Source organism: Leucoraja erinacea, chromosome 1, assembly GCF_028641065.1.
Source record: "Leucoraja erinacea ecotype New England chromosome 1, Leri_hhj_1, whole genome shotgun sequence".
NCBI lineage: Eukaryota > Metazoa > Chordata > Chondrichthyes > Rajiformes > Rajidae > Leucoraja > Leucoraja erinaceus.
Window position 1 is genome coordinate 149642552 of NC_073377.1, and position 25197 is coordinate 149667748.

Consider the following 25197-nt stretch of genomic DNA (forward strand, 5'->3'; position numbering starts at 1 on the left):
CTTCAAGTCATAACATAGAATAAAATAACAATACACACACTTAACACAGTTTAACATCCACCACAGTGAGTCCACCAGGTCCTCCTCACTGTGATGGAAGGCCAAAGTCTTAAAGTCCTTATCTCTTCCCTCCTTGTTCTCCCTCTGCATTGAGGAGATCCAGGCTTCCGATGTTGCGACCCCGCCGGGTGATGGTAAGTCCCGCGACTAAATCCGAGTTCCGCGAACAGGCCGGTTCAAACTCCGCAACCCGGGGCGTACGAAGCTGCCGCCCTCCAGTCCAGTGGACGAAGCTGTCGTTGTGTGAGCTCCGGAAAACAGGTCACCAACCTGGGACCTGCGAGCTCCCGACGATGTCGTCCACTGGGCCCGCGGCTGCCACCGATGCTCCGAAGTCGGGTTGCCGCAGCTGAAAAACTGGCTCTGCCTCCGGAGCTTCGAGGTCGGTCCCAGTTGGAGGCCGCCAGCTCTGCTATTAGAACTCAGCGCAGACGGAGATGGAGACGGGGGATACGACAAGAAAAGGTTGCATCCCCCCCGGAGGAAGAGACCAAAAACATGTTTCTCCAACCCCTCCCCCACACATACACAACCAAAATAAACTAAAATAAACTGAAACAGGACAAAACAACAACAAAAAAGAAGAAAAGACAAACGGATTGCTGGCGAGCCGCAGCTTCAGGGCAACGCCGCCACTTCCGGAAATGTTATTATTAGCATTATTTGGTAAATTAAGGCAATTATCATTTAATTATCAGTCCATTCAACTGCTGCAAATCTCAGCCTTCATTTCAGAAAGTGTATTTTCATGGATTGGACCCCTTTAAATAGGAACGATCTTCAATTACATGTTTAAGAAGGAACTGCAGATGCTGGAAAATCGAAGGTAGACAAAAATGCTGGAGAAACTCAGTGAGTGAGGCAGCATCTATGGAGTGAAGGAAATAGGCAACATTTCTGGCCGAAACCCTTCTTCAGACTGATGTTCTGAAAAAAGGGTTTTGGTCCGAAACGTTGCCTATTTCCTTCGCTCCATAGATGCTGCCACACCCACTGAGTTTATCCAGCATTTTTGTCTATCTTCAATTACATTCTGCCTTTTACACCCTCAGCACCTCACAGAGCATTTTGTGACCTATCCAATGAAGTGTGGTCACTCTTGCAAGAAATATATTGATTGATGAATATTGACCTTTTAATTTCACACTTTGCTGAGTATGGGAAAGGGCAGGGTAGTTAAAATGTTTGGCAACCGGGAGATCACGTTGGCGAGGTGGACTGAGTGATATTGACATTTCTGTCCTGGGCCTCCTCCATTGTCAGAGTGAGGCCACACACAAATCAGAGGAACAGCATCTCATGGCTGGCTTAAAACCCAGCAGAATGTATATCTCAAGTATCTCTTCTCTCTCCGTCCCTACCCCATCCTAGTCGTCGTACAAGTTTGACTGTCGTCCAGTTGAGTTTCATTGTCTATATAACGTAGTATCACCAACCCCACAGCCAACAATGAACCATTGTGGGCTCCACCTTTCCTTGAACATCGTTGCTTTTTTGCATATCTTTCATTCATTTGTTCTATATCTCTCCATATCACCGTTTATATCTCTCATTCCCCTTTCCCCCGAGTCTCAGTCTGAAGAAGGGTTTCGACCCGAAACGGCACACATTCCTTCTCTGAATTACTCCAGCTTTTTGTGCCTATCTTCAGTTTAAACCAGCATCTACAATTCCTTCCCACACATAGAAATTAAATAGCTCAATCCAGTTTAAGTGGAATAACACTTTTCCTTGGTGCACTGCACCTGTGCAGAAAGTAAATTTGTATACAGGTGTGGCAGCTGAAGATAAGGCAACGCAAATGACCTGGGGAATTCGGAGAGCATCCGCGATTGGAAAGGAGTGGGGGACGAGGGTTATTAGCAGGTTGAGGGGTGATGACTGGGGTTTGGAGGGAACATGTAATTGCCAATTGGCAGAGGATGCAAGTTGGAAAGACTGGCCTTTGACATTCCGGGGGCTGCATTCAGTAGTCGATGTCGGAATCCACGGTGAGGTCTTGTCTGGGAATAGGTGGGGTCAGGGAGGTTCAGCCAGGACATCGGTGACTGGACAGATCTCAGGCAACCACTGGAGGGAGTCACTGCTAGGGAACGGGGAGAGCCTGAAGGAAAATTCTAGGATAGCCTAGGATTCCCACTCGGTTCTGTGCTTTCCTGGAACCTACTGAGGAAGATCCTTTTTAAGGTGCGCAAAAGCAGACCCATTGTCCAGCGGACAGTGTGGGCTCCCCCAAAGAGAACGGAAATTGCATTAGAGGCATTCAGATGTGAACTCGTACCACTGCACAGGGTCTTCCCTGCTGTACAAGGCAGATGTGCGGAGGAGCTCACAACAGAAACTTTAGGAAGGAACTGCAGATGCTGGTCAAAAGAAGGGTCTTGTCCCAAAACGTCACCCATTCTTTCCATCCAAAGATGCTGCCTGGCCCACTGATTCATTACTCCAGCATTTTCAGTCTCACAACAGAAAGTGTTGGCTTTGAACAACTCCGTGAGCCCTTGGTTTCCATTAATATTTTGTTGTCCATAAAGATTGAATCACGGCAACATAGTGCGACCCAAACTTCAGTTCAGTTTAGTTTATTGTCACATGTCCCAAGGTACATTGAAAAGCTTTGGTTGCGTGCTATCCAGTCTGCAGAAAGACAATAAATGATTACAGTCGAGCCATTGACAAGTGTTCAGATACATGATAAAGGAATAATGTTTAGTGCAAGGTAAAGCCAGCAAAGGATAGTCCGAGGGTCACCAATGAGATAGATAGTAGTTCAGGACCGCTTCCTGGTTGTGGTAGGATGGTTCAATTGCCAAATAACAGCTGGGAAGAAACTGGAAGGAACTGAATCTGGAGGTGTGCGTTTTCACACTTCTATACCTTTTGCCTGATGGGAGAGGAGAGAAGAGGGAGTGTCCAGGTTGCGAGTCGTCCTTGCTTATGCTGCTGGCCTTGCCGAGGCAGCGTAATTAGTTTGGAAACTGATTTCCAAATAATTATGTTTCAGCACTGCTCCACATGCCAAAAAAAAGTTGCATTAGTTCCTCCTCCACAATTTTCTTGTCTTCCTGTTTAATCCATTCGGATACTAAGTTAACAAGATTAATTCCCAGGGTGGAGGGACTGTTATACATTGATACAATGGATCTGCTGGGCTTGTGTACTGGAATTTAGAAGGATGAGAGGAGATCTTATTGAAACATATAAGATTGTTAAGGGTTTGGACAAGCTAGAGGCAGGAAACATGTTCCCGATGTTGAGTCCAGAACCAGGCCACAGTTTAAGAATAAGGGGTGGGCCATTTAGAATGGAGATGAGGAAAAACCTTTTTACCCAGAGAGTTATGAATCCGTGGAATTCTCTGCCTCAGAAGGCAGTGGAGGCCAATTCTCTGGATGCTTTCAAGAGTTAGATAAACCTGTCTTCTGGTCATTTCAAGAGTTAGATAGAGCTCTTAAGGATAGCAGAGTCAGGGAATATGGTGAGAAGGCAGGAACAGGAACATGGATGATCAGCCATGATCACAGTGAATGGCGTTGCTGTCTCGAAGGGCTGAATGGCATACTATTGCACCTATTGTCTATTGAAAGTCCAATTGCTCCATTGAGTAAGTAAGACAAGAAGGTGTTTGGTGCTCACGTCTATGTCTGTTGAAATGAAAAACGTAGTTTATGTCTATTTGTACAGGTGGTCTATTATTTAAGTATAACAAAAAAACTGACACTTGGACTGCCCAGGAAACGTTGGTGTATGTTGGAAAGCCTTTGGTTGTGGATAAACCCGGTGCCCAGCGGACTGCTTTGGAGATACGCTTTCTGCATCAGGAAGAAATACTGGGCCGGTACTGATTTCCATCTCTTCTGAAATCATATTGTCGTCTTATTTTTTTTTCTCTGGCAGTGTTGTCTTACATGAATCCTGCTGGGGTTATGGGTGTTGGTGCAAAGACTCCTATCATTTGGATCAATTATCAAAGCCGCCATTATATGTAAAGGAAGAATTAGTTTAGTTTAGTTTAAAGATACAGCGCGGAATCAGGCTGTTCGGCCCACTGAGTCCGCACCAACCAGCGATCCCTGCACATTAACGCTATCCTACACACTAGGGATAATTTACATTTATACCAAGCCAATTAACCTACAAACATGTATGCCTTTGGAGTGTGGGAGGAAAATGAAAGTTTCGGGGAAAACCCACACAGGTCACGGGGCGAATGTACAATACAGACAAGCACCCGTAGTCAGGATTGAACCTGGGTGTCTGGTGCTGTGAGGCAGCAACTCTACCGCTGCACCACAATGCCATCCAACAATCTGCCCATAAATGTCATCTAAAGAAAAGTTGTCCATCCGTCCTTGTGGCTGCTCGGTCTTCTCCCTGCAATCTAGGTGTTTCTTTCATTCATTTGTAGAATGTAGTTGCACTGTCAAAACCAACCTTTACTGCCTACCCCTAATTTCCCTTAAGGTGATGGTGAGCCCCTTCTAATAGAGTCATAGAGTGATACAGCATGGAAACAGGCTCTTCGGCCCAACTTACCCACACCGGCCAACAGGTGGGCACACGGTACAGGTACCACCTTCCTGTGTTTGTCCCATTTCCCTCCGATCCTGTCCTATCCATGTGCCTGTCTAACTGTTTCTTAAATGCCACAACTACGGCCTCTGGCAGCTTGTTCCATACCTCCACCACCCTTTGTGTGAAAAAGTTACCCCTCAGATTCCTATAAAAAATGTTTCCCCTTCATCTTAAACCGTATCAATCAATCAACCTTCATTGTCATCTGCAAGCAACAGACTTTTACATCTAAAAGATCTATTTCTCAGGGATTTTAGCGGAGCAATCGACTCATGGAAATTTAAAACATTTCATTCTAGTCTGTCACTAAAAACATTATCCAGTTTCCGTTGATGGAAAAGTATAAACCTGGAAACAGCAGGTAATTGATCAACGTTAAAATACTAATTATCCCATTTTAAAAATGTCCTACACACTAGCTGATTTACAGAGGCCATTGCCAGTTATTAAAGTGTTGGTGCCAGGCCGCAGAATCACCCAGAGGACCCATGTGAGTACATGAGTGAATGTGTTTATTCCACCTCACAGCCACCCGGTCAGGATGAAGCTGGGTTGGCGCAGTGTTGTAGTCCGGGCTTTCATTGTGCGTTTGACATCTCTTGCCTGTGGAAAAGGAGACTTCCAGAATAATGTATGTGGAGGGGTCTGGTTTGGGGGTAGCAATTTTCTGACTGGGGAGGGAATAGAACATTCTACTGAAGAAGGTTTTGGTACCCAATTTAGATATGTTTCTGATATGTGTAATTAGGTATGTTACAAAACCTACCTGAATCGTCATTGGGAATCTGCCCACAGCCAGGTCCGCGATTTTGGCGCTGTTTGGCAGTACCACGTATTATGCAGTACGTGAGTACTAGCTGTCCATCGTACCCCTGTTCAAAGTAGTGAGGATGTTGAAAAATCGTGAGGCCTGTTTTAGGTTTCCTCAGGAAGTTTTATAGTCGCTGGTCCTTGATATACCTATAATGGGCAAGAGATTCTTTACATCATTCCGCAATCTCTTCCTCTCAGGGATTTTATAAAGCAAACAATTAAACTCATGGCTCAATTTTGACAAGAATGCCATATCTATAACTGTATATAAATTTGGTCATATCTTAATTTAGTTCATTTTGGGCTTTTTATAATCCCCTGGAAACAGAGCCCATTGATCTCCGATTCACACTATGTTATCCCATTTTTGCCTCCATTCCCTACACACTAGGAGCAATTTACAGAGGGCATTTATTTACAGCAATTCCGCAATTCCTTCCATTTGGCCTATAGGAATTAATTGGAACACCCAGATATAAACCCATGTGGCTACATTGTGAATTATTTGTGACTCCACACAGACAGCACACTTAGGTCAGGATGAAACATGGTTAATCTTTCCTTAAGAAATGGGCTTTCTACCATCCAAGATCATTGTGCCGTCCTAATGTCCATTGAAAATCAATAGGGAAAACAAAGATGCTTAAATATCCGAGTATGAAAATGAGCAGGCTCTTTTTGGGGAGACAATGGATGAATTTGGGGTCAGAATAGAACATTGTTATGCTTTATCTGATGGGATTTTGTTCCCATTTTTAAAATCTCAAAATTTTGTAACTGATATAGTGTAATGATTCTTTCATGGCAAAGGAAATCTCAAAATGCTGGAGTAACGCAAGAGGTCAGGCAGCGGGTCGGGACACTTCTTCCTGACTTGAAACGTCACCTCTCCACATTCTCCAGGGATGCAGCCCGACTTGCTGAGTCACTCCAGCGTTTTGTGTCTTTCCAGGTAAACCAGCATCTGCAGGTGTACTTGCTTCGACAGTTAAACCTCAAATATGCATAGATTGATTCCCAACAAGTTCACAAAGAGAAGAGCAAAAATCAGTGTCTTAACTCGCTCTTCCTTGCTGTTCCAGATATGTTGGGAAACAATACAAAAATACTAAAGAGCTCTCCTACCATTTCCATGATGTTGAACGGCAAATGACAGCACAACACTACGTGACGGAGTTCAACAAAAGGCTCTACGAGCAGCAAGTTCCTACACAAATATATTATATTCCATCCTCAGTTCTCTTGGTAAGTTCGAGTCAAAGGCATAAATTGGAAGCTCCTCAAAAATGAGATGTTGGAGGCGTGAAGTGTAGAAGCTGGGATGGCTTAATCTTAGTGATTTCTTCACCGGAGGAACATATATATCATAATGAACGTACTGAGGGTGCCTTGAACATGATTCAAGCTGGCTGGGTTTTGCCTTCTGTGATGATGGTGATCTCAGCAGAAAACCAAGGTGGATTGTCTGAATATGGTTGTGAATGGGACGGCACAGTGGCACAGCTGGTAGAGATGCTGGCTCACATCGCCAGAGACCCGGGTTCCACCCTGACCTCGGGTGCTGTCTGTGTGGACTTTGCAATGTTCTCCCTGTGACAGTGTAGGGTTTTTTTCCGGTGCTCCGGATTGCTCCCACATCCTAAAGACGTGCGGGTTTGTAGGTTATTTGGACTGTAAATTGCCCCTAGTATGTAGGAAGTGGATGAGAGAGTGGGATTACATAGAACTGTGTGAACGGGTAATCGATGGTCAATGGTCGGCATGGCCTCAGTGGGCCGAAGGGCCAGCTTCCATGCTGTGTCACTAAACTAAACAATTGCTTTCAAGAGCAAGGAGTGTTTTAATGTCATATGTCCCAGATAGAACAATGAAATTCTTACTTGCTGCAGCACATTCAGCACTTGTCACGACCCCTGCTATCGTTGAGTATGGGGATATCCCATCGCCTCCACCCACATCATCGCACCAACATACATGACTATTGGGATATACCATAATATAGTAGGTTCAATTACACCCATTTGTGTGAGATTGTCCAGCTCTGAAACAGACTGACGATATTTGCTCCAGCTGACCTCTTCCAGTACACCAACAACACTGGCACCTCTTCCAGTGTTACATAGTGCACAACAACAACACTGGCGGATATTGTCCCATCAAAATGGGTCTACTCACAAAATGGTGGAAAATGATGCCATATGAGCACCTTACCAGCAATAACCAACATGCTAATGCTCAGGTTAAGTTGCAACAGGACTGCTTGACTCCACACTTCATGCCAGCCTAGTTCAAATAAGTACAAAAGGAATGAGTAAAATCAACTATCCTAAATGACAATGTTGCCTTTAACCGCATGCGGCACGGTGGCGCGGCAGTAGAGTTGTTGCCTTACGGCGTTTGCAGTGCCAGAGTCCCGGGTTCGATCCCGACTACGGGTGCTCTCTGTACGGAGTTTGAACATTCTCCCCGTGACCGCATGGGTTTTCACCAAGATCTTCTCAAGGTTTCCTCTCACACTCTAAAGACGTAAATGTATGTAGGTAAATTGGTTTGGTAAATGTAAAAATTGACCCATAAGTATTGTTATGGATAATGTTAATATGCAGGGATCGCTGGTCAGCGCAGACCCGGTGGGCCGAAAGGCCTGTTACCGTTCTGTATATCTAAATTAAATGAAACTCAACATGAAGTATGGCAACGAGAAGCCCTCATGGATTGAATCCAAAGAAATCAAAGGGAAGAATTTGTACTGACTTGTATCTGTTGGAATGGACTAGTCCTACTTTTGTGGACAACACGGAAAGTGTGTCAAGGATTATGGGGAGAAGGCAGGAGAATGGGATTATAGGCAGAGATCAGCCATGATTGAATGGCGGAGTAGACTCGATGGGCCGAATGGCTTAATTCTACTCCTATAACATGAACGTGATAGCTGAGCAATGTTCCACATTATCAGGGTGATGCCTGTATTGTTCGTGCACTGCACTGGAATGGCTTGGCCAGAGGCATGGCTAGTTCTAAAGTGAATAAAATGCTCAAACTTTTATTGTGGTCATTGCAAGTAAATTCTTCCAACCCTAATTGCAGATGTTCCTCGGAACAATGTCCAGGATTTAGACAATTGAGGAGATGGTTTTAACTCAAGATTTTGTTCGATTTGCAGGATACCTTGCAAATGACGGTATATCTATTTGCTCTTGTCCCTCTTATGTGACATGTGTCAGAGGGTTGCGAAGTGGAGTCAGCCCAGCCTTGTCAAGTAAGAACAGCCAACTTCAGCTGCTCCACCAACAACCAACCACCATTATGTCAGAAGTCTGGATACTCACTGATGTTTGCACAATGTTCAATGCACTTTTTGAAACTCCTCAGAAAGCAAAACTGTTCATGCCCGCAAACAACAAATGCCAGACCACATTTGGTCATGGACTGATAAGTAGCAAGTAATATTATCATTAGGGAATAACTCCCTTCCCTTGACATTCAAACACTTATCTTCACCAAGTCACTGTATCTTAAGATACATCTGTATCTTAGAAGTTACAGTAAACCAGAGACATAACTGGATCAACCACACCTATTCTATGGATACACAAACAGGTTCGAGGTTGGATGCCCAATGGAATATGGCTCAAGTCAGGAGCATGATGGAATACCCTCTACTTACCTGGGTAAGAGCAGCTCCAATAACACTGAAGAATTTCAGTACCTCCCAGGTCAAAGCAGCCCATTTGCTTGACACCACATCCACAATCCCCCCCTCCCCCACTCCCCTCCTCCATCCAACCCAACACAGTGGCTGCAATGTTTACCATTGATCTTACTGGCCAGGCCTACTCCAACACCAATTTGCAGACCTCACCTGCCATGGAGCGGGATAAGGGCAACAAGCATGTCGGTATGCCACCACTTGTTAGATCTTCTCTAACTATGATTGAGTTAGGAGCATCTTTTCAATGGATCTAAATCCTGGAGCTTCACATCCAAACACTAGTTTGTGGGACTGCAAACACTAGATTGATTAAAAACAAACAAAGTGCTGGAGGAACTCAGTGGGTCAGGCAGCATCTGTGGAAAGAATGTATAGATGACGTTTCAAGTTGAGGTCCTTCTTCTGACTGAAGATGGGTTCTGACCTGCAAGGTCGATTGTTCATGACCAACATGGATGCTACCTGACCCGATGAGTTCCTCCAGTACTTTGTTTTTTTGCTCAGGATTGCAGCATCTGCAGTTTCTTGTGTTGCCATCAGTTGATTGACTTCAGTAGATTAAAAAGATGGCTCACGCTCTTCTCAAGTACACTTTGAAATGGGCATTTAATGCAGGGCCGGATTTAGATGAAGAGAGGCCCTAAGCTATTTAACTTGTGAGCCCCCCCCCCCCCCCTCCCCCCCCACAATCCCCCACCCCCACGACTAGGGGACCATGACTACCCTACAGTGACAGTGTGACACTTTTAGATCCTACCGTATGTTGTCATGAAACAGTTGGTTTTAAAATAAATATTGGATTCACTGCGGAGCGGGTGATACTTTACCTGGATCGTCGTTTGAAGCTCTGGAGTGTTGGGCTTGCTGCTTCAACGTCATGGAGCTGTGGTTCGCGGAGCTCCCAGCCTTGGAACATTAAATTTTAATTTTATCCAAAAGCTAACAAAAAATGAAAGGATGAAGTTCATGGATATGGTGGCTCACATTTGAAATGTGTTATGAATAGTGATATGGCAGACAATTTCCATTTATACCAAGCCAATAACCTTCTTCTTCTTGCGTATGGCATGTACATCTTAAAGTTGTAGGACAACTTGTTATATTTGATCTTATTTGATTGTGCACGCCGGGTTGATTGCATTCGTCGAATCACGTGAAGGTTGCAATCTTCCACCCCAACCAATTAATCTACAAAGCAGTACGTCTTTGTAGTGTGGGAGGAAATCGAAGATCTCAGAGATAACCCACGCAGGTCACGGGGAGAAAGTTCAAACTCTGTACAGACAATCACCCTTAGTCTGGATCGAACCCGGGTCTCTAGCGCTGTAAGGCATCAACTCTACCGCTGCACCACCGTGCCGCCCAGAAAATGACGCTCAAAGGAAAGTTGTCCCTGCAATCTAGGTGTGTTTTTTTCATTCATTTGCAGAATGTGGTTGCATTGTCAAAGCCAGTCTTGGATAGATTGTAAGTACTTGTAAGATTGAATCAGTTCTGCCTTGTTCATGATGGACGTTCACTGGTGCATTCATGAAGAGTTAAACTGCTAAGGTAAATTAAACTTATGTTCATTTTCTTTCACATTCATCAGGTTAAATCTGTGAAAGAAAGTGTCCTTCGTGAGGCGTTCATATCAACATAGCCTAACATTCACTTCAGGCTTTCTTTTTCCTCAGCTTTTGGAAGACAACCAAATTGTGGGGTGTGTAAGCGTAGAGCCCTACATGCTTGGGAAGTTCATAAAACTAACCAACAACAAAAGGGATGTTCGCAAAGAATATGAAGCAACAATATATGGACTTGCATTTGGACATTTTACCTATGAGTTTTCAAACCAAGAAGAAATAGTGGTCGATTTACAGGGTAAGTAATTTAAATGCCACCCAATAGATGATAGCAGCCTTCGTAATCCACGTGCAAGTAATTCTAATGGTTATAGAATCGCACCGACCACATGTGTGTACCATTATCCAAATCAAGATTCACAGGGTCAAGCAGAAGCGTTTTAGTTGCTCGATGATGAATGAATGAATACATTTATTGGCCAAGTATGTGCACATACAAGGGATTTGCCTTGGTGCTCCGCTTGAAAGTAACAACACGACATACAGTAAACAATAAAGAATAAAACATAAAACATTAAGAATAAAACATTATAGTTTAAACATGCAAATGAAATAAAATACCAGAGAAAAATGTTTTTTGGTAATTGAGTAGAGCTACTGCTCGTGGGAAAAAAAGCTGTTTTTATGTCTGGCCATGGCGGCTTTGACAGTCCGGACTCGCCTTCCAGAGGGAATTTCTTCAAAGCGTTTTTGGCCAGGGTGAGAGAGGTCAGAGATGATCTTGCCCACTCGCTTCCTGGCCCTTGCAGTGTACAGTTCGTCAATGGGTGGAAGGTTGCAGCCAATAACCTTCTCAGCTGATCGAACGATTCACTGCAGCATCTGGATGTCGTGCTCGGTGGCTGAACCGCACCAGACCATGATGGAGAAGGTGAGGACAGACTCTACGATGGCCGTGTAGAATTGGACCATCATTGCCTGTGGCAGATTGTGTTTCCCCAGCTGCCGCAGGAAGTACATCCTCTGTTGGGCCTTTTTGACTGTGGAGTCAACTCCCTATCATCAGGGAAAGTCATTGTGTTGACAAAAGTGACCAGTTGTTTCCAGCTTTAGAGTTTGTGCTATCAGAACTTCACGAGAAGAAATTCAGTTTTCTCTTCATTTTCTCTTGGAAGGGGCCATGTTGAAAATGATTTTTCCTTGCTGCATCACTCAGTTCTAGTGTGTCTCCCATGTGTCATTCCCATGAGGCAGAATGAAATGGACAGGTTCCAAACTTGCTGATGATAAACGCAAGAGGGCATGTTGTGATGAGGACACAGGGATTATGCAGCGGAATATCAATAGATTGAGTGAAAACCTGGCAAACATGGTTTAACCTGGGGAAGCAAAGGTGAAGCACTTCAGTAAAAGGAATGAAAAGGCTGCAAACGGCTGAACTTCCGAGGGATCTTGGTAATTCACTGCACAAGTCACAATAGGTTAACATAGGCTGCATGTCTAATAAGTAGTTAAGAAGGCAAATGGGGCTTTCCCCTTTATAGCAAAAGGGGAGTTTAAGAATAAGGAAACATTCTTATAGTTGTACAGGGTATTAAAGAAGCCACATTGAGAATATTGTGTACAATTTGGTTCCCTGACCAAAAAATGAATATAGTTGTGTGTAGGAAGGAACTGCAGATGCTGTTTTACACCAAAGATAGAAATAAAATGCTGGAGTAACTCAGCACATCATCTCCACAGAAAAGGAATAGGTGACTTTTCGGATGGATACCCTTCTTCAGACTTCAGGCATTGGAGGCAGTCAATGGAGATTCACAAGGTTAATGCCTTGGATTAGAGGGTTGACCTATTAAGAGAGGGCAGACAAATTGCGTTGGTGTTACTTGTAGTTTAAAAGTATGGGGGTGATCTCATTCCGATAGATAAGATCCTAAAGGAGCTTGACAGCATAAATATTCTCACTAGTGGGAGAGTTACAAACATAGGGACATAGCTGTGGAACATAATCTCTGGAATTCTCTTCCCCGGATGGTGGTGGAAACCAGATTACGGGAGATATTTAAGGTAGTAATAGATAAATATTTCAGTGGCATGGCAGAACAGCAGTAAAATTGCAGACTTGCAGCACCAGAAACTCAGGTTCGATCCTGACCATGGGAGCTGTCTGTATGGAGTTTGTATGTATTCCCTGTGACCTTGTGGGTTTTTCTCCAGGTGTTTTGGTTTCCTTCCATGCTCCCAAGACGTACAGGTTTGTAGGTTAATCGGCTTTTTTACATTGTAAATTGTCCTTAGTGTGTGAGGTAGTGCTAGTGTGCAGGGTGATTGCTGGTCGGCGCGGACTTGGTAGGCTGAGGGGCCTGTTTCCACGCTGTATCTCAAAAGTCTAAAGAAAGATCGGGGAATTCAGGGTTATGAGGAACTGGTATAGGAGAGGTATGAGGCTAGCATGGAATAGCATTCATCATCTTGAAAGGTGAGACAGGCTTGAGGAGCCGGGAAGCCAACTGCTGGTCCTACTCTCATGTGTTCTTGCGGCATGTCCACCTCCATTATCTGCCTTGGGCCTGATGAGGCTCAGAGACTGAGAGCATGTGAATGCCATGGTTTTGGTGAAACCAGGAACTGCAGAGGCCCTTTTACAAAAAACCCCCACAAAAGCTGGAGTAAAGAGTCTGAAGAAGAGTCCCGAACCAAACGGCACCTATCCATGTCCTCCAGAGATGCTGCCTGACCTGCTGTGTTACTCCAGCACTTCATGGCCTCCCCCCCCCCATGTTTTAGAGGTTCTCTTTTCACCTCTATCTGATAACCACTCCACCTGTGAAGCTGTGGTGCTTGTTTTGAGACCGTTAATTGTCTTTTGTTTATTTTTGGGACCTGCTTATTGCTGGCAAGGTCTGTATTCATTGCCCATCCCCAACTACCCCCAAGAGGTTGTTGGAGGGGCTGCCTCCTTGAATCCCTGCCGTCCTTCTGGTGAAATGAAGGAGGCAGGGGTAGGAATTGGAACATTTACTTCTTGCTATTTCGCACCTCAAAATTCTCATGGAATGATTTTAGAATAGGAAAAAAAAGGCCATATTGCTTGAACAGGATTTAGAAAAGGCTTATTAAAAAATCTCCTTAGAATCTAGAATTTCTCCTGTGGCCCCAGCCCCACATAGAATGGTTGTGGTCTCGTAGGCTAATGACTGTTCTGGTGTAGAGCGATTGCTAGGAAATTCATCATCACCTGAGGTCCATGGCATCAGGTGTAACTGACTCGACCTTGCATGACGTAAGGCCTTACCCATCAGGGCTGCATCAGCACAATGTATGCAGAGGAAATTGGGTAAGACCAGGCCGGGGGGCAGGTGTAACTGTGAGTGAGAGAGGCCCAATGGTATAAATGAGTCTCTGTTGTTGCTGTTCATCAGTAGAGGTGTGGACTTTGTTTCTCAGCAATCACTGGTGATGGGATGGGAAGTTTGGGAGAGCATCAGGAGGTTGATGGAAGTTGGCGGTCAGAGTGTTGGGCCCCATACAAGAAATGGTTGCCAAGGGAGATCTCGTTAGATTCCACAGCAGGTCTGGGGACCATCATGCATTGCACGGCAACAACAGACAAACCCAGAATAACATTTCCATCTCTGTTAATCAGTAATTTTCCTAGTTTTAATTTTCACAGAACATAGAACAGTACAGCACAGGAATAGTTCCTTGGCCCATGAAGTTTATGCTGAACATGATGCCAAGTTAAACTGATCTCATCTGCCTGTCTATAATCCATATCCCTGTTTCCTGCACTTCAATGTGCCCATCGAAAAGCCTCTTAAACGCCACTATCGTATCTGCTTCCACCACCACCCCAGGCAACGCGTTCCAGGCCTCCACCACCCACTGTCACAGAACAACCTGCCCGTACATCCCATTAAACATCCCCCTCTCACCTTAGAGCCATGCCCTCGAGTGTTGACATTTACACTCTGCAAAAAAAAGGTTCTGACTGTCGACACTATCTTTTCCTCTCATCATTTTATATACTCCTATCAAGTCTCCCCCATCAACCTGTGACGTTCCAGAGAAAACAATCCAAGTCGATCCTACCTGAAGCTGAAACTCTCATGCAGGCAGCATTCTGGTTACGCTCCTCTGCACCCTCTCCAAAGCCTTGACATCTTTCCGGTACTGGGGGACCAGAACTGCATGCAATATTCCAAATGCATCCTAATCAAAGTCGCACAGAGCTGCATCATGACTTCCTGAGTCGTATATTCAATGCCCATAGCAATGAAGGTGAGCGAGCATACCATATGCCTTCTTTATCACCCTATCTTTTTATGCGTCCATCTTCAGTGAGCTATGAATTTGGATTGCAAGGTCCCTCTGCTCATCAATGCTGTTAAGGGTCTTGTCATTAACTGTATACTCCCTTAATATTCAATCTCCTAAAGTGCAATATCTCAACACTTGCTCAGGTTGAACTCCATCTGTCATTTCTCTGAGCATTTCTACAGCTGATCTACATCCCACTGTATCTTCTGACACTATTCTTCACTCTCTGCAACTCTGCAACTCACAATGACTTGGACAAATGGATTCCTCACTGTCTGCTGATTTTGGTGTCATCAGCAAACAAACTCAGCAGCCCATCTACATTTACATTGAGGTCATTTATATATGTATTACAAGCATCAGAGTTCCCAGCACAGATCGCTGTGGAACTCCACTGTCACAGACCCCCAGACAGAATATTTACCTTCCACCCGCAACCCTCTGTCTTCTATGACTAAGCCAGTTCTGAATCCATTTGTCCAAGTCATTGTGAATCTTCACATCTTAACGTTCTGGATCTGCCTACCATGAGGGACTTTATCAAAACCCTTACTAAAATCCATACCAGCTCTCGAAGGCCCTCCTCCCTCTCAGCTGTGTGGGTCCCTCCTCATTCTCAGTGGCCCTCCTTGCCCTCGGCAGTGCGGGTTCCTCCGCGCTCTTGGTCGATTCCGCAGCTGCGCAGCGCAGCGCATCACGGGAGCCTTCCGGGTCCCCATAAGGTTGTTTAGTTTAGAGATACAATGCGGAAACAGGCCTTTCGGTCCACCGATGTCGCACATTAACACTATCCTACACACACTAGGGATAATTTACACTTATACCAAGCATACAAACCAAAGCCAATTAACCTACAAACCTGTACGTCTTTGGAGTGTGGGAGGAAACCGAAGATCTCAGAGAAAATCCACGAGGTCACGGGGAGAGCGTACAAACTCTGTACAGACAGCACCCGTAGTGGGGAATCGAACCCGGATCTCTGGCGCTGCAAGCGCAGTAAGGCAGCAATTCTACTGCTGCACCACCTTCCCACTCTATTGCACAGTTAAAGGTAACACATGACATTCGACATAAGTTAAAATTCTAAGAATGGCATTCCCCAGGAAACTATAGGAATCAAAACAGTTTGACGCTTCACCTAAATTAATAAGATCCAGGTTGAATTGCCAATTTCCGTATTTGTATGGTTCAAGAGAACTTTCAAGAAAAAGTCAACAATTTAACTGAGTTTTTCACCAAATTCTTCCACAGGCTGGATCACTGGAGATGGCAAAGGCCTTATTTATCTCACAGATCCTCAGATTCACTCAGTGAAAAAACACCAATGGGGATTAAACTTCGCAGACAAAGGCATCGAATACTTTCTCAACTGCCAGCACAAGGAATGCAATGAGATTTGCCACATCCTCAATCTGAAGAACCCTGTCAGGGAGAATGTGGAGGAAACACCTTCAGCATAGTTTTGTCATCTTGAGATGAATGTTGGAATTTGTCAGAATCTTGTCTCATCTTCCTTAATGGTGCAGAAGATGATATTTGCATTGCTCCCAACAACCCACAGGCCACTATTCCTGCAAATGCATCAGGATTACTCTTAATTGCAGTTGGTGGTGCATTCCCTGACTCCGGAGTAGGGTTGCCAACTGTCTTGTATTAGCCGGGACATCCCGTATATTGCGCTAAATTGGTTTGTCCCATACAGGACCACCCTTGTCCCGTATTTGACTGCTACTACTCGGGTCGAGGGGACTGTCAGGTCGGAGCGCCACGTCCGGCCCCGCCTCACCCGTCCCGACATAGTGCAGCCCTTGGAGTGCAGCAGCAGCGCCTCGCCCGTGGCCCCGTCGGTCGGCAGCCCGGCCAGCTGTCCGACCTTCGGACCTTCGCTTACTGCCGACACCGATGGCCAATCATCGGCTCATGAGTTGGATGGGGTGCCGGACTCTGCATGCGACGTCACGTGCCCCCGGCGGCCGAGCCAAAACTCCTCAGCTGGCCCGCCGGCCGGCTGGGCTTTATGTGCAGTCCAGCACCCGGGCCAACTCATCATTCACCCAGGCACGGCCGAGTCAGTCAGTGAGGTTGGCAACCCTACTCTGGATGCAGGGTACACCTGGTAAATATCTGTGAAGGCAGTGCCACATTACACAGAATAACAGCAGCAAGACGTTCAACTTTACAAGCAAGACTTTGAAAAGTTAGTTGTAGATTGGTTTATGCATGACAACCAATCATATATAGGTTAGCATCACTAACCCCGCCTTACTGTATCATTTATATTAACACCCACTTCCTATGCTACGCAGTTTGGGTAGCAGTCCGGATGCAGTGACAACTAACATGCTACTGTGCTGTTCAGTCTGTTTGTGGATTAAAGATGATCTTATATTACATGCTGTGTGTATGTCATATTTACATTAGTGAATATAGAGCACTGAATATTTTTCTGAATACTTTGTTGAATTTAGGCAAGGGTGATATTTTTATTTGAGGAGTTTCACTTCTCTCTTTTTGAATACTGAATATGAATACTTTACTTTATGTCACATGTGACAAGTTACAGTGAAATTCTTTGCTAAGATATGCAAATAGTCGTCACATAAAGAGCCTTTATTGATCCTTTTTCTCGTTTCCCCTTCCTCTATCTCCCTCTTCCTCATCTTTTCTTTCTCATCGCTCTTTCTATCTCTCACTTCATTTTTTGCTTCCATCTCTTGCTTCTTTCACTCATCCTATAGTTTCTCTTGTCATGATCTCTCTGACCCTTTCCTTCCTCTCTCTCTCTCTCTCTTTTTCTCTCTCTCTCACTCTCTATCTCTCTTTTTTTCGAATATCCCGAAGTCGATCAATCTCTGTATCAAATGCAATCAGTCACAGAGACTCAATGTATTAAATCCCCACCCAGTGTTGAAACTTCAACTCTTCAATCCTATGTGACTTACAGTACCCCTTATTTTGAATCTGGTTCTAAACTCTTCAAATGTTTTTACTTGCTCCATCCATTGAACATTAGTGCTGTATTAGTGTTTAACTATGTAAGTAAAACACTCACATATCAAAGGTACAGTAAAATGCTGGAGAAACTCAGCGGGTGCAGCAGCATCTATGGAGCGAAGGAAATAGGCAACGTTTCGGGCAGAAACCCTTCTTCAGACCTTCGTGTACATTCGATTTTCCAGCATCTGCAGTTCCTTCTTAAACACTCACATATCAAAGATTAATTGCAATTATTTCCTTCCACTCAGCAGACCTATGTATAATACGTAAAAAATAAATGTACAGTTATTAATTGATTATAGTTTTTAGTGCATATTTCTGTATCAAGCTGTATTTTTTTGAACCATGAGCTTGCATTGATGTTATCATTTGAAGATTTGTTTTGTAAATCACTGCTGAATTTCCTTAGGGTTACAGCAATTCTTCATGATTTGAAAATGCAAATAAAAGATCAGCTCAAAATGAGTTTCTATTATTTGGACAATTTTCCACATTGTGTTTTTCGATGCTACTGGTGCTTTTACATTGGAACAGCTCAAGGTATGGCTGTTCTGCAAAACAAATATTTGGCACTTCACTTGGGATATTTGCACGGAGCTTTTGGTGTGTCTACTGTCATCAGCTGTTTCCTGACATACTCAGGGCTGCCAACATTGGGTGAGAATTGAGAATGATAAATTGCGAGGGACCATAGCGACCAAGGGGGAGAGGGTGTCCACCCTCCACGGTAGGGAGATTTCGCATTTTTCAGCTTGAAATTGTGCAAGCTGGTGCATAGTGTAGCGAGTCTTTTAACTTACACTTGAATGCAACATTTATGCTTTAAATTGGATTAGGTATGAATAAGGTTAGGCTAAATTCCTAATTACATTCCACAATAGAGCCAGGCTCTGATCAACAGGTGTAGCGAGTCTTTTAACTTACACTTGAATGCAACATTTATGCTTTAAATTGGATTAGGTATGAATAAGGTTAGGCTAAATTACATTCCTAATTACATTCCACAGTAGAGCCAGGCTCTGATCAACAGGTGCAGCACATGAATGACTATATTCATGTATGGAAATCTGATTATAATAGTAAGATTAAACGAGAACTTACCAGTTTGAAGTTTGATCATTATTTTATGAGGAGTTACGATGAAGGATTACGTGAAGACCCCGCCAGCACGCATGCGCGACATACTTCAAAGCAGCGGTGTGGAATCACAGAAACAACACAAAAATTGAAATAAACATAGTAAAGATAAGGAGAACTAAGATACCAGTTGACCTTTATAATTGAGGGTGGGAGCGGAGGGCACATAATCCCTCATCGTAACTCCTCATAAAATAAAGATCAAACTTCAAACTGGTAAGTTCTCATTTAATCTTACTATTTTACTTCGGAGTCACGTGAGTGACTACGTGAAGATTTTAAAGCTCTGTGATTTCCATGTAACAGTCTATGCTTCACTCACTGCCAAAGTCATCCAAGGGAGGAAGTATGTTATCGTAATCAAACATGAATCTGTTTATAAAACAATAATGATATTTATTTGAAACAATAACAAAGAAAATAACGCTCCCCCGGGCTTAAATTATATATTTGCAGAGTCTAAAATTCTCTCTGCAAATGAAACAGGTTTTACTATTGGCTTGTTGTAGAATGTTTGGAAAGTTCTTTCCATGGACCACCCCGCTGTTGCCAGGATGTGGTCCAATGGCACGTCCATTCTGTTAGCCGCCGATGTAGATGCTGCCCTGGTGGAGTGAGATGTGTAAATATCAGTATAGACTCCAGCAGCTCCCAATACCTGTTTGAGCCATCTAGAGATGGTTTGACACGACACCCGACCATGTGGCTTTTTGTAGCTGACCCATAGTGCCTTTTCTCTCCCTCGGGGATCTTTGGTTGTGTTGATATATAGCAGCAGGTGAGTCATGACACATAAACGGGGGTCAGGTGGGTACGCCCGTAATTCCATAATGAGTCCTGAAGTTCCTGGTTTGCTCTGTTTTACCAGCTCCTGAATAGTGAATGTTCCTGTTGCCCCATCCAGTTAAATTTTAGGTATCTACGATGATCCTTATGAATGGGTACTGAATCGATGCTCGCCATAAAGTATCCTTTGGAAATCAATTGTTTGGCAGTTACAAATGTTTCCATTTTAAAGTGTATATACCTAACAAAAGTATTCAACGTGGTTAAGTCAATGATGATGCGACATCCACCATCTTTTTTGGTTTTAGTAAATATATTTGATACGAATTCCAAAGGTTCACGATTAGATTTCTTTATCATTCCCTTTGTGTGTAACCTCACCAGTTCGGCTTGTCCCTCATGTTTTTCTTTTAGTGAGAGGGTAAATCCCCTTTGGGGTGCATGCTGAACTGGTGGCATACTTTCTTGAATAAGTTCAATTTTATATCCTTGAATACTTTTTAGTATATAACTGTCAAGTGTAATAGTCCTCCATGCTTCCAAAAACAGGTATAGCCACCCCCCTGTTGGCAAAGCCCCCCCACCTTTTATGTGCTGGTAGGAACCAGACCCACCTATCTCCATTGTTATTGGTAGAATGTTCACTTCTTGGGCTTCTGGTTCCTTGTCTGTCGGGGTGGTGCTGTGTGGGGGTGGCGCATTTTCCATGGGGTCCGTTCTGGGCCCTGTCCTAAAAAAGACTTCCGGGGATGGTATGCGGGCCCCGAGCTTTCACCAGTACCATGAAGTAGACGCCTACTTGTGGATGCGTAGGGGTACTGCCGTCTGGGTTGCGTGGTTTTGCTCATTCCGGGGCCTGCCCTCATGAGACCAAATGCCTTGGACTCTTCATCCAGATCTTTGACTTGCTTTGGTAAGTCTTTGCAAAAAGCTGGATCTGTGGCTGTGAGGTCGGCGTTTTACACAGTCCTGCGAATTTTGGGTTCAAGGCAGGTCTTATGGCCTCCTTCCGGAGGTTGTTGATCTCATACTGTGTGTTGCACAGTAGAGCCAGGGTGTCCTGTTGATTGGTTGTCATGTCAACCCCATCCACGGAACGAGCATAAGATGTTATTGCCGACGTTAGGAGCTTCAGTATTTTTTGTAATTTGAGTTCTTGGGTTCGGATACCCTGCCCAATGTACAGTCCCCAGATTTGACTGTTAATGGCTGGTACAATGAGTGAAATGCAATTTTCGGGAGGCGTGTATAAATGACTACCTGTTCTTGGAGTGGTTTAAAGGACAGGTAGTCAATACTGGCCGCCAGTTTGGGCTGTAACGGCCGTCCCGCTCGCTGTGTTGCCGCGTAGCGGCTCACCACTCCCAGTACCTCTTCCTGATCCTGTACCTCCAGCACACTCCCGTGTTCTTCAGCCAGTGATCCCTGTTCTCGACCAGCCCAGTCCTGGTTACCAACGCTCCCCTCTGCTGAGGGTGATGCGATGGCCAGTGCTTGATAATGCACTGGAGCGGGAGTGCTTGTGCTCCCTTGGCGAGCTTGCCCCATCTCCCGGAGCAAGTCTCCCTGGAGCATTTGCTCCATGAGCCTTTCCATGCGGCCCAAACGGTCACCTCTGCCACTCTCGGGCGGTGAGTCTTCCGCACCGGACTCGTCCGAGTAAACCGGCCGGTCCGACTTCCGTTTAGCCTTGCCTCCAGCCCGCTGCGGTTGTTCGAGCTGTGGTGCTAGCGGCGCTGGGCTTGGCTGTACGGGAATATTGTCGGTGACTGAGGACCGCAGCGTGTGCGATCCAGGTGCCGCCGATCGTCCCCCACTGCTGGGACCCTCCTGGTCCATCGCAGTCGGACGGGGTACGACCTTCTTTGGTTGTCTTCCCTTGTTCATATTTCTGTAAAGGAAAGCAGAACAAGGATTCCAAAATACGACCTCAGAGTAAGTTTACTTACCTGGAGGTCCCATTTTTAAACTTGTTGTGGGAGAGCTCGTGCTCCCGTCCATCGCTGTTGCACTGCGTGAGACGCTATGTCGCGCATGCGTGCTGGCGGGGTCTTCACGTAGTCACTCACGTGACTCCGAAGTAAAATTCATATTGTTATGCATACATATAGAGAAAAAACAGAGAAACAAGTCAAGAGTCGGACTTCCATCACTGTTCTGCAAAAATAAATCAATCAAACTTACCCTTTGACTATAGAAACAAGATGAAAATAATACTACACATTCAATCGTATATGGTTTAATGAAATTAAGATATATATGTAAAACATATATATGGAAACAGGCCCTTCAGCCCACCAAGTTCAAACTGACCAGCAATCTACCATATACCAGTTCCATCCTACACGTCAGGGACAATTTACAGAAGCTAATTAACCTACAAACCTGCACTTCTTTCGGATGTGGGAGAAACCGGAATATCCAGAGAAAACCCATGTGGTATTAAGGCAGCAACTCCACCGCAGCGCCACCGTGCCACCCCATTAAATTCTTTTTTTTGTGTAATATATTTATTATGGTGTCACGTCAATAAAGATGAACACATGATTCTGATTTCTGCCCTTAGTTGGATAACACACATCCCCAGTCATTGTGTTTTATGGCTGGTTTTCAACCTCTTCAGTCTGAAGGTCTCGACCCAAAACATCACCCATTCTTTCTCTCCAGAGATGCTGCCTGTCCTGCTGAGATTTTCTAGTTTTTTGTGTCTATCTTCAGTTTAAACCAGCATCCGCAGTTCCTTCCTACACTCTTTGTTAAGCGAAACAGGTCCTATTCTCATAATCTTATTCACCTCAACTAAGTTTTTTCTTCACCTCCGTTGCTACAGAGAATACAATCCCAGTTATCAAATCTTTCTTCAAAGTAAAATAAAAATCTTCATAAATCGGCCCTGGATCCTCTCCAGAGCAATTGCACCCTTTCTACAATGTGTCATAGTCTTACATCATGGAAACAGGCCCTTTATCCCAACTTATTGGTGTAGATCAAGATGCCCCATCTAAACTAGTCCCATTTATCTGCATTTGGCCCATATCCCTTTAAACCCTGTGTGTGCCAGTATGTGTGAGAGTGTGTGTCAGTGAAGAGGTGTAAACATCCGGAGTGAGCGGAGACTTGGCGATGCCCAGGGAGCTTTTTCGTCTCCCCCCCCCGCCCCCTCCCAGGAATGCGGGCGAATGCTCTGTGTCCAGCTGGGTTCCGGGGGAGGTGAGGGTCAGTGACCCGGGGGTTGGGCATCGGAGCGGAGCCTTAGCCCGAGATTCATCCCCGCGGCCCCGGATGTGTCTCCGACGTCCCCACTCACCCGGTCTGCACTTGACACAGACAGAGCCGCTGCAGGTGAAGGTGTCAGGTGTGAGCGGTGCCTGGGGGGTAGGGGGGCGGGGGTCGGTGCTGGGACTACTACTGTGTCTCACCTATCACACCATCTGCACGGGAGAAACAAAACTACTTTTCTTTCCCCCCCAAATCATCCTGCGGGGCTGGTAGTTTGACACCCCTGCTTTTAAACCAATGCCGTCTAGTTCTTGACACATATCCCGGAAAAAAAAACTATGCATTCACCTTATATATTTCCCTCGTGGTTTTTACTCACTTCTAAAAACTTTTTTGCTTTATTTTAAACTTCCCGCACCTGCAGATTTTTGAGCGTGAGAAATTTGTGATCAGCGTGAGAGCATGAGAATTTTGTGAAATGCGTGACTCTCACACTCAATGCATGAGTTGGCAGCCCTGCATACTGTAGGTTGACTCCAGGCTCTTGTGAGTACCTTATGCAGAGGCTGAGATATTTCCACTGAATATTTTTGATTCAGGATGCCCATGAATGCCTCAACCATTTGTAATCCAATGACTCGGGTCCGCATTAGGATAGTGCATCTCGGAGTGATTATGGAGCATGCTAGTGTCTTCCACGAATCACAACTGGGATATGGAAGCTCCTCAGACTGCCTGGCTACGCAGCAGTTAGAACAGCAGGAGTGATCTCAACCCCTTTCGCCCAGCAGAAGCCTCCAAGCTCGAAGGGCCGAATGGCCTAGTCCTGCACCTATTGTCTATTGTATACTGGTCACAAAAACCATCAACAGTCTATCTATTCTATTATAACCTGTGACGTCAATGGGAGCTGAACGGGGCTTCAGTGAGAAGCTAAGCTAGACCATAAAAGGTCATAAGCCAGTCCAGACCATAAAAGGCCCAAACAAGCATTGGGATAGTGCAGGTTAGTTATATTTTTGATGACATGGTTTAAGTGAGGCCTGGGAGGTATTCCAGTAATATATAAACTTCTTTGAAATCAGAGCACATTGGCCAAAAATATTAACATGTGGCATATTCGCTGGGAAAATGCAGACCACAGCAGCTGGCAAGCCAAAACATTTGCCTTTCAAAATTAAATCTATTGTGCTTTGGCATTAGTCCAGTTTAGTATATCTGCCTGTGTATATGAGTGAATAATTTGTCAGTCACGTGAATCCTTTTCTCTCCCATTTGGCCTACAGTTGCAACATGTTTTGGATTACAGGGCAAATGCAGCACCCTGCAAACTATTGCAAGTGTAAATACTCATCAGACATATCTAAACCCCATAGCAAATTCCCAAGTTATTGTAAGACACACCCTACAACACCACATCAATCCTTAATGGATTTTCAACAGTGCGATATGGGGGTGGCACACAGCTGTATAATGAGAAAGTGTTCGGCAAACGAGCAGGATTACCCACAGGAGTAATCCTCCTTTTCAGAGACTGTTGGAAGCTCCATGAAAACTCGGCCGCTGCCAGGTGAGCTGGGAGCGGGCTCGGATTACACTCGCAATCTCATTGCACACACTGTCCATCAACCATAGGCATTTGGCATATTGACCATTGTGAAGGGAAAAGCCATTTCAGCTGCTACCAAACTGAGGGGGTCATTCGTTGCTGCATACTTTTCACTGGTCACTGCTACAATTGTATTTCTGTCCTCTCGTCAAGCAGTGGCAACTGTGGCCACTCTGGGTTTATTTGAGATTTGCAGAAATAGGTTTGTAACTGTGAATATCAGTACAAAACAACTCGAATATATATGGGGGGGGGGAGGGGGGAGGGCATCTCCTTTATTATGGATAATTTAGTATAAGAAAACTGAATGGTATTAATGATCCCATCAAGAAGCAGAGTGTGTAATAAGATTTTCCATTTGTCTTTTTAACGGTTGTTGGGCTGTTTAGAACCCCCCGTCCCCA

The 25197-nt window shown here is 44.7% G+C and overlaps 1 protein-coding gene across 2 annotated transcripts in view; it reads left to right on the plus strand.

Annotated features, from left to right (window-relative positions):
- Nucleotides 1-18499, plus strand: part of alpk1 (alpha-kinase 1) — a 140326-nt gene extending 121827 nt beyond the window's left edge. For both annotated transcript variants that reach the window (XM_055645611.1, XM_055645618.1), the window contains 4 exons: nt 3745-3898; nt 6531-6693; nt 10837-11023; nt 16297-18499. In XM_055645611.1, coding sequence (XP_055501586.1) covers nt 3745-3898; nt 6531-6693; nt 10837-11023; nt 16297-16505 — 713 coding nt within the window. In that variant the 3' untranslated portion in view covers nt 16506-18499. The remainder of the gene's footprint in view (nt 1-3744; nt 3899-6530; nt 6694-10836; nt 11024-16296) is intronic.
- The last annotated feature ends 6698 nt before the right edge of the window (nt 18500-25197 follow it).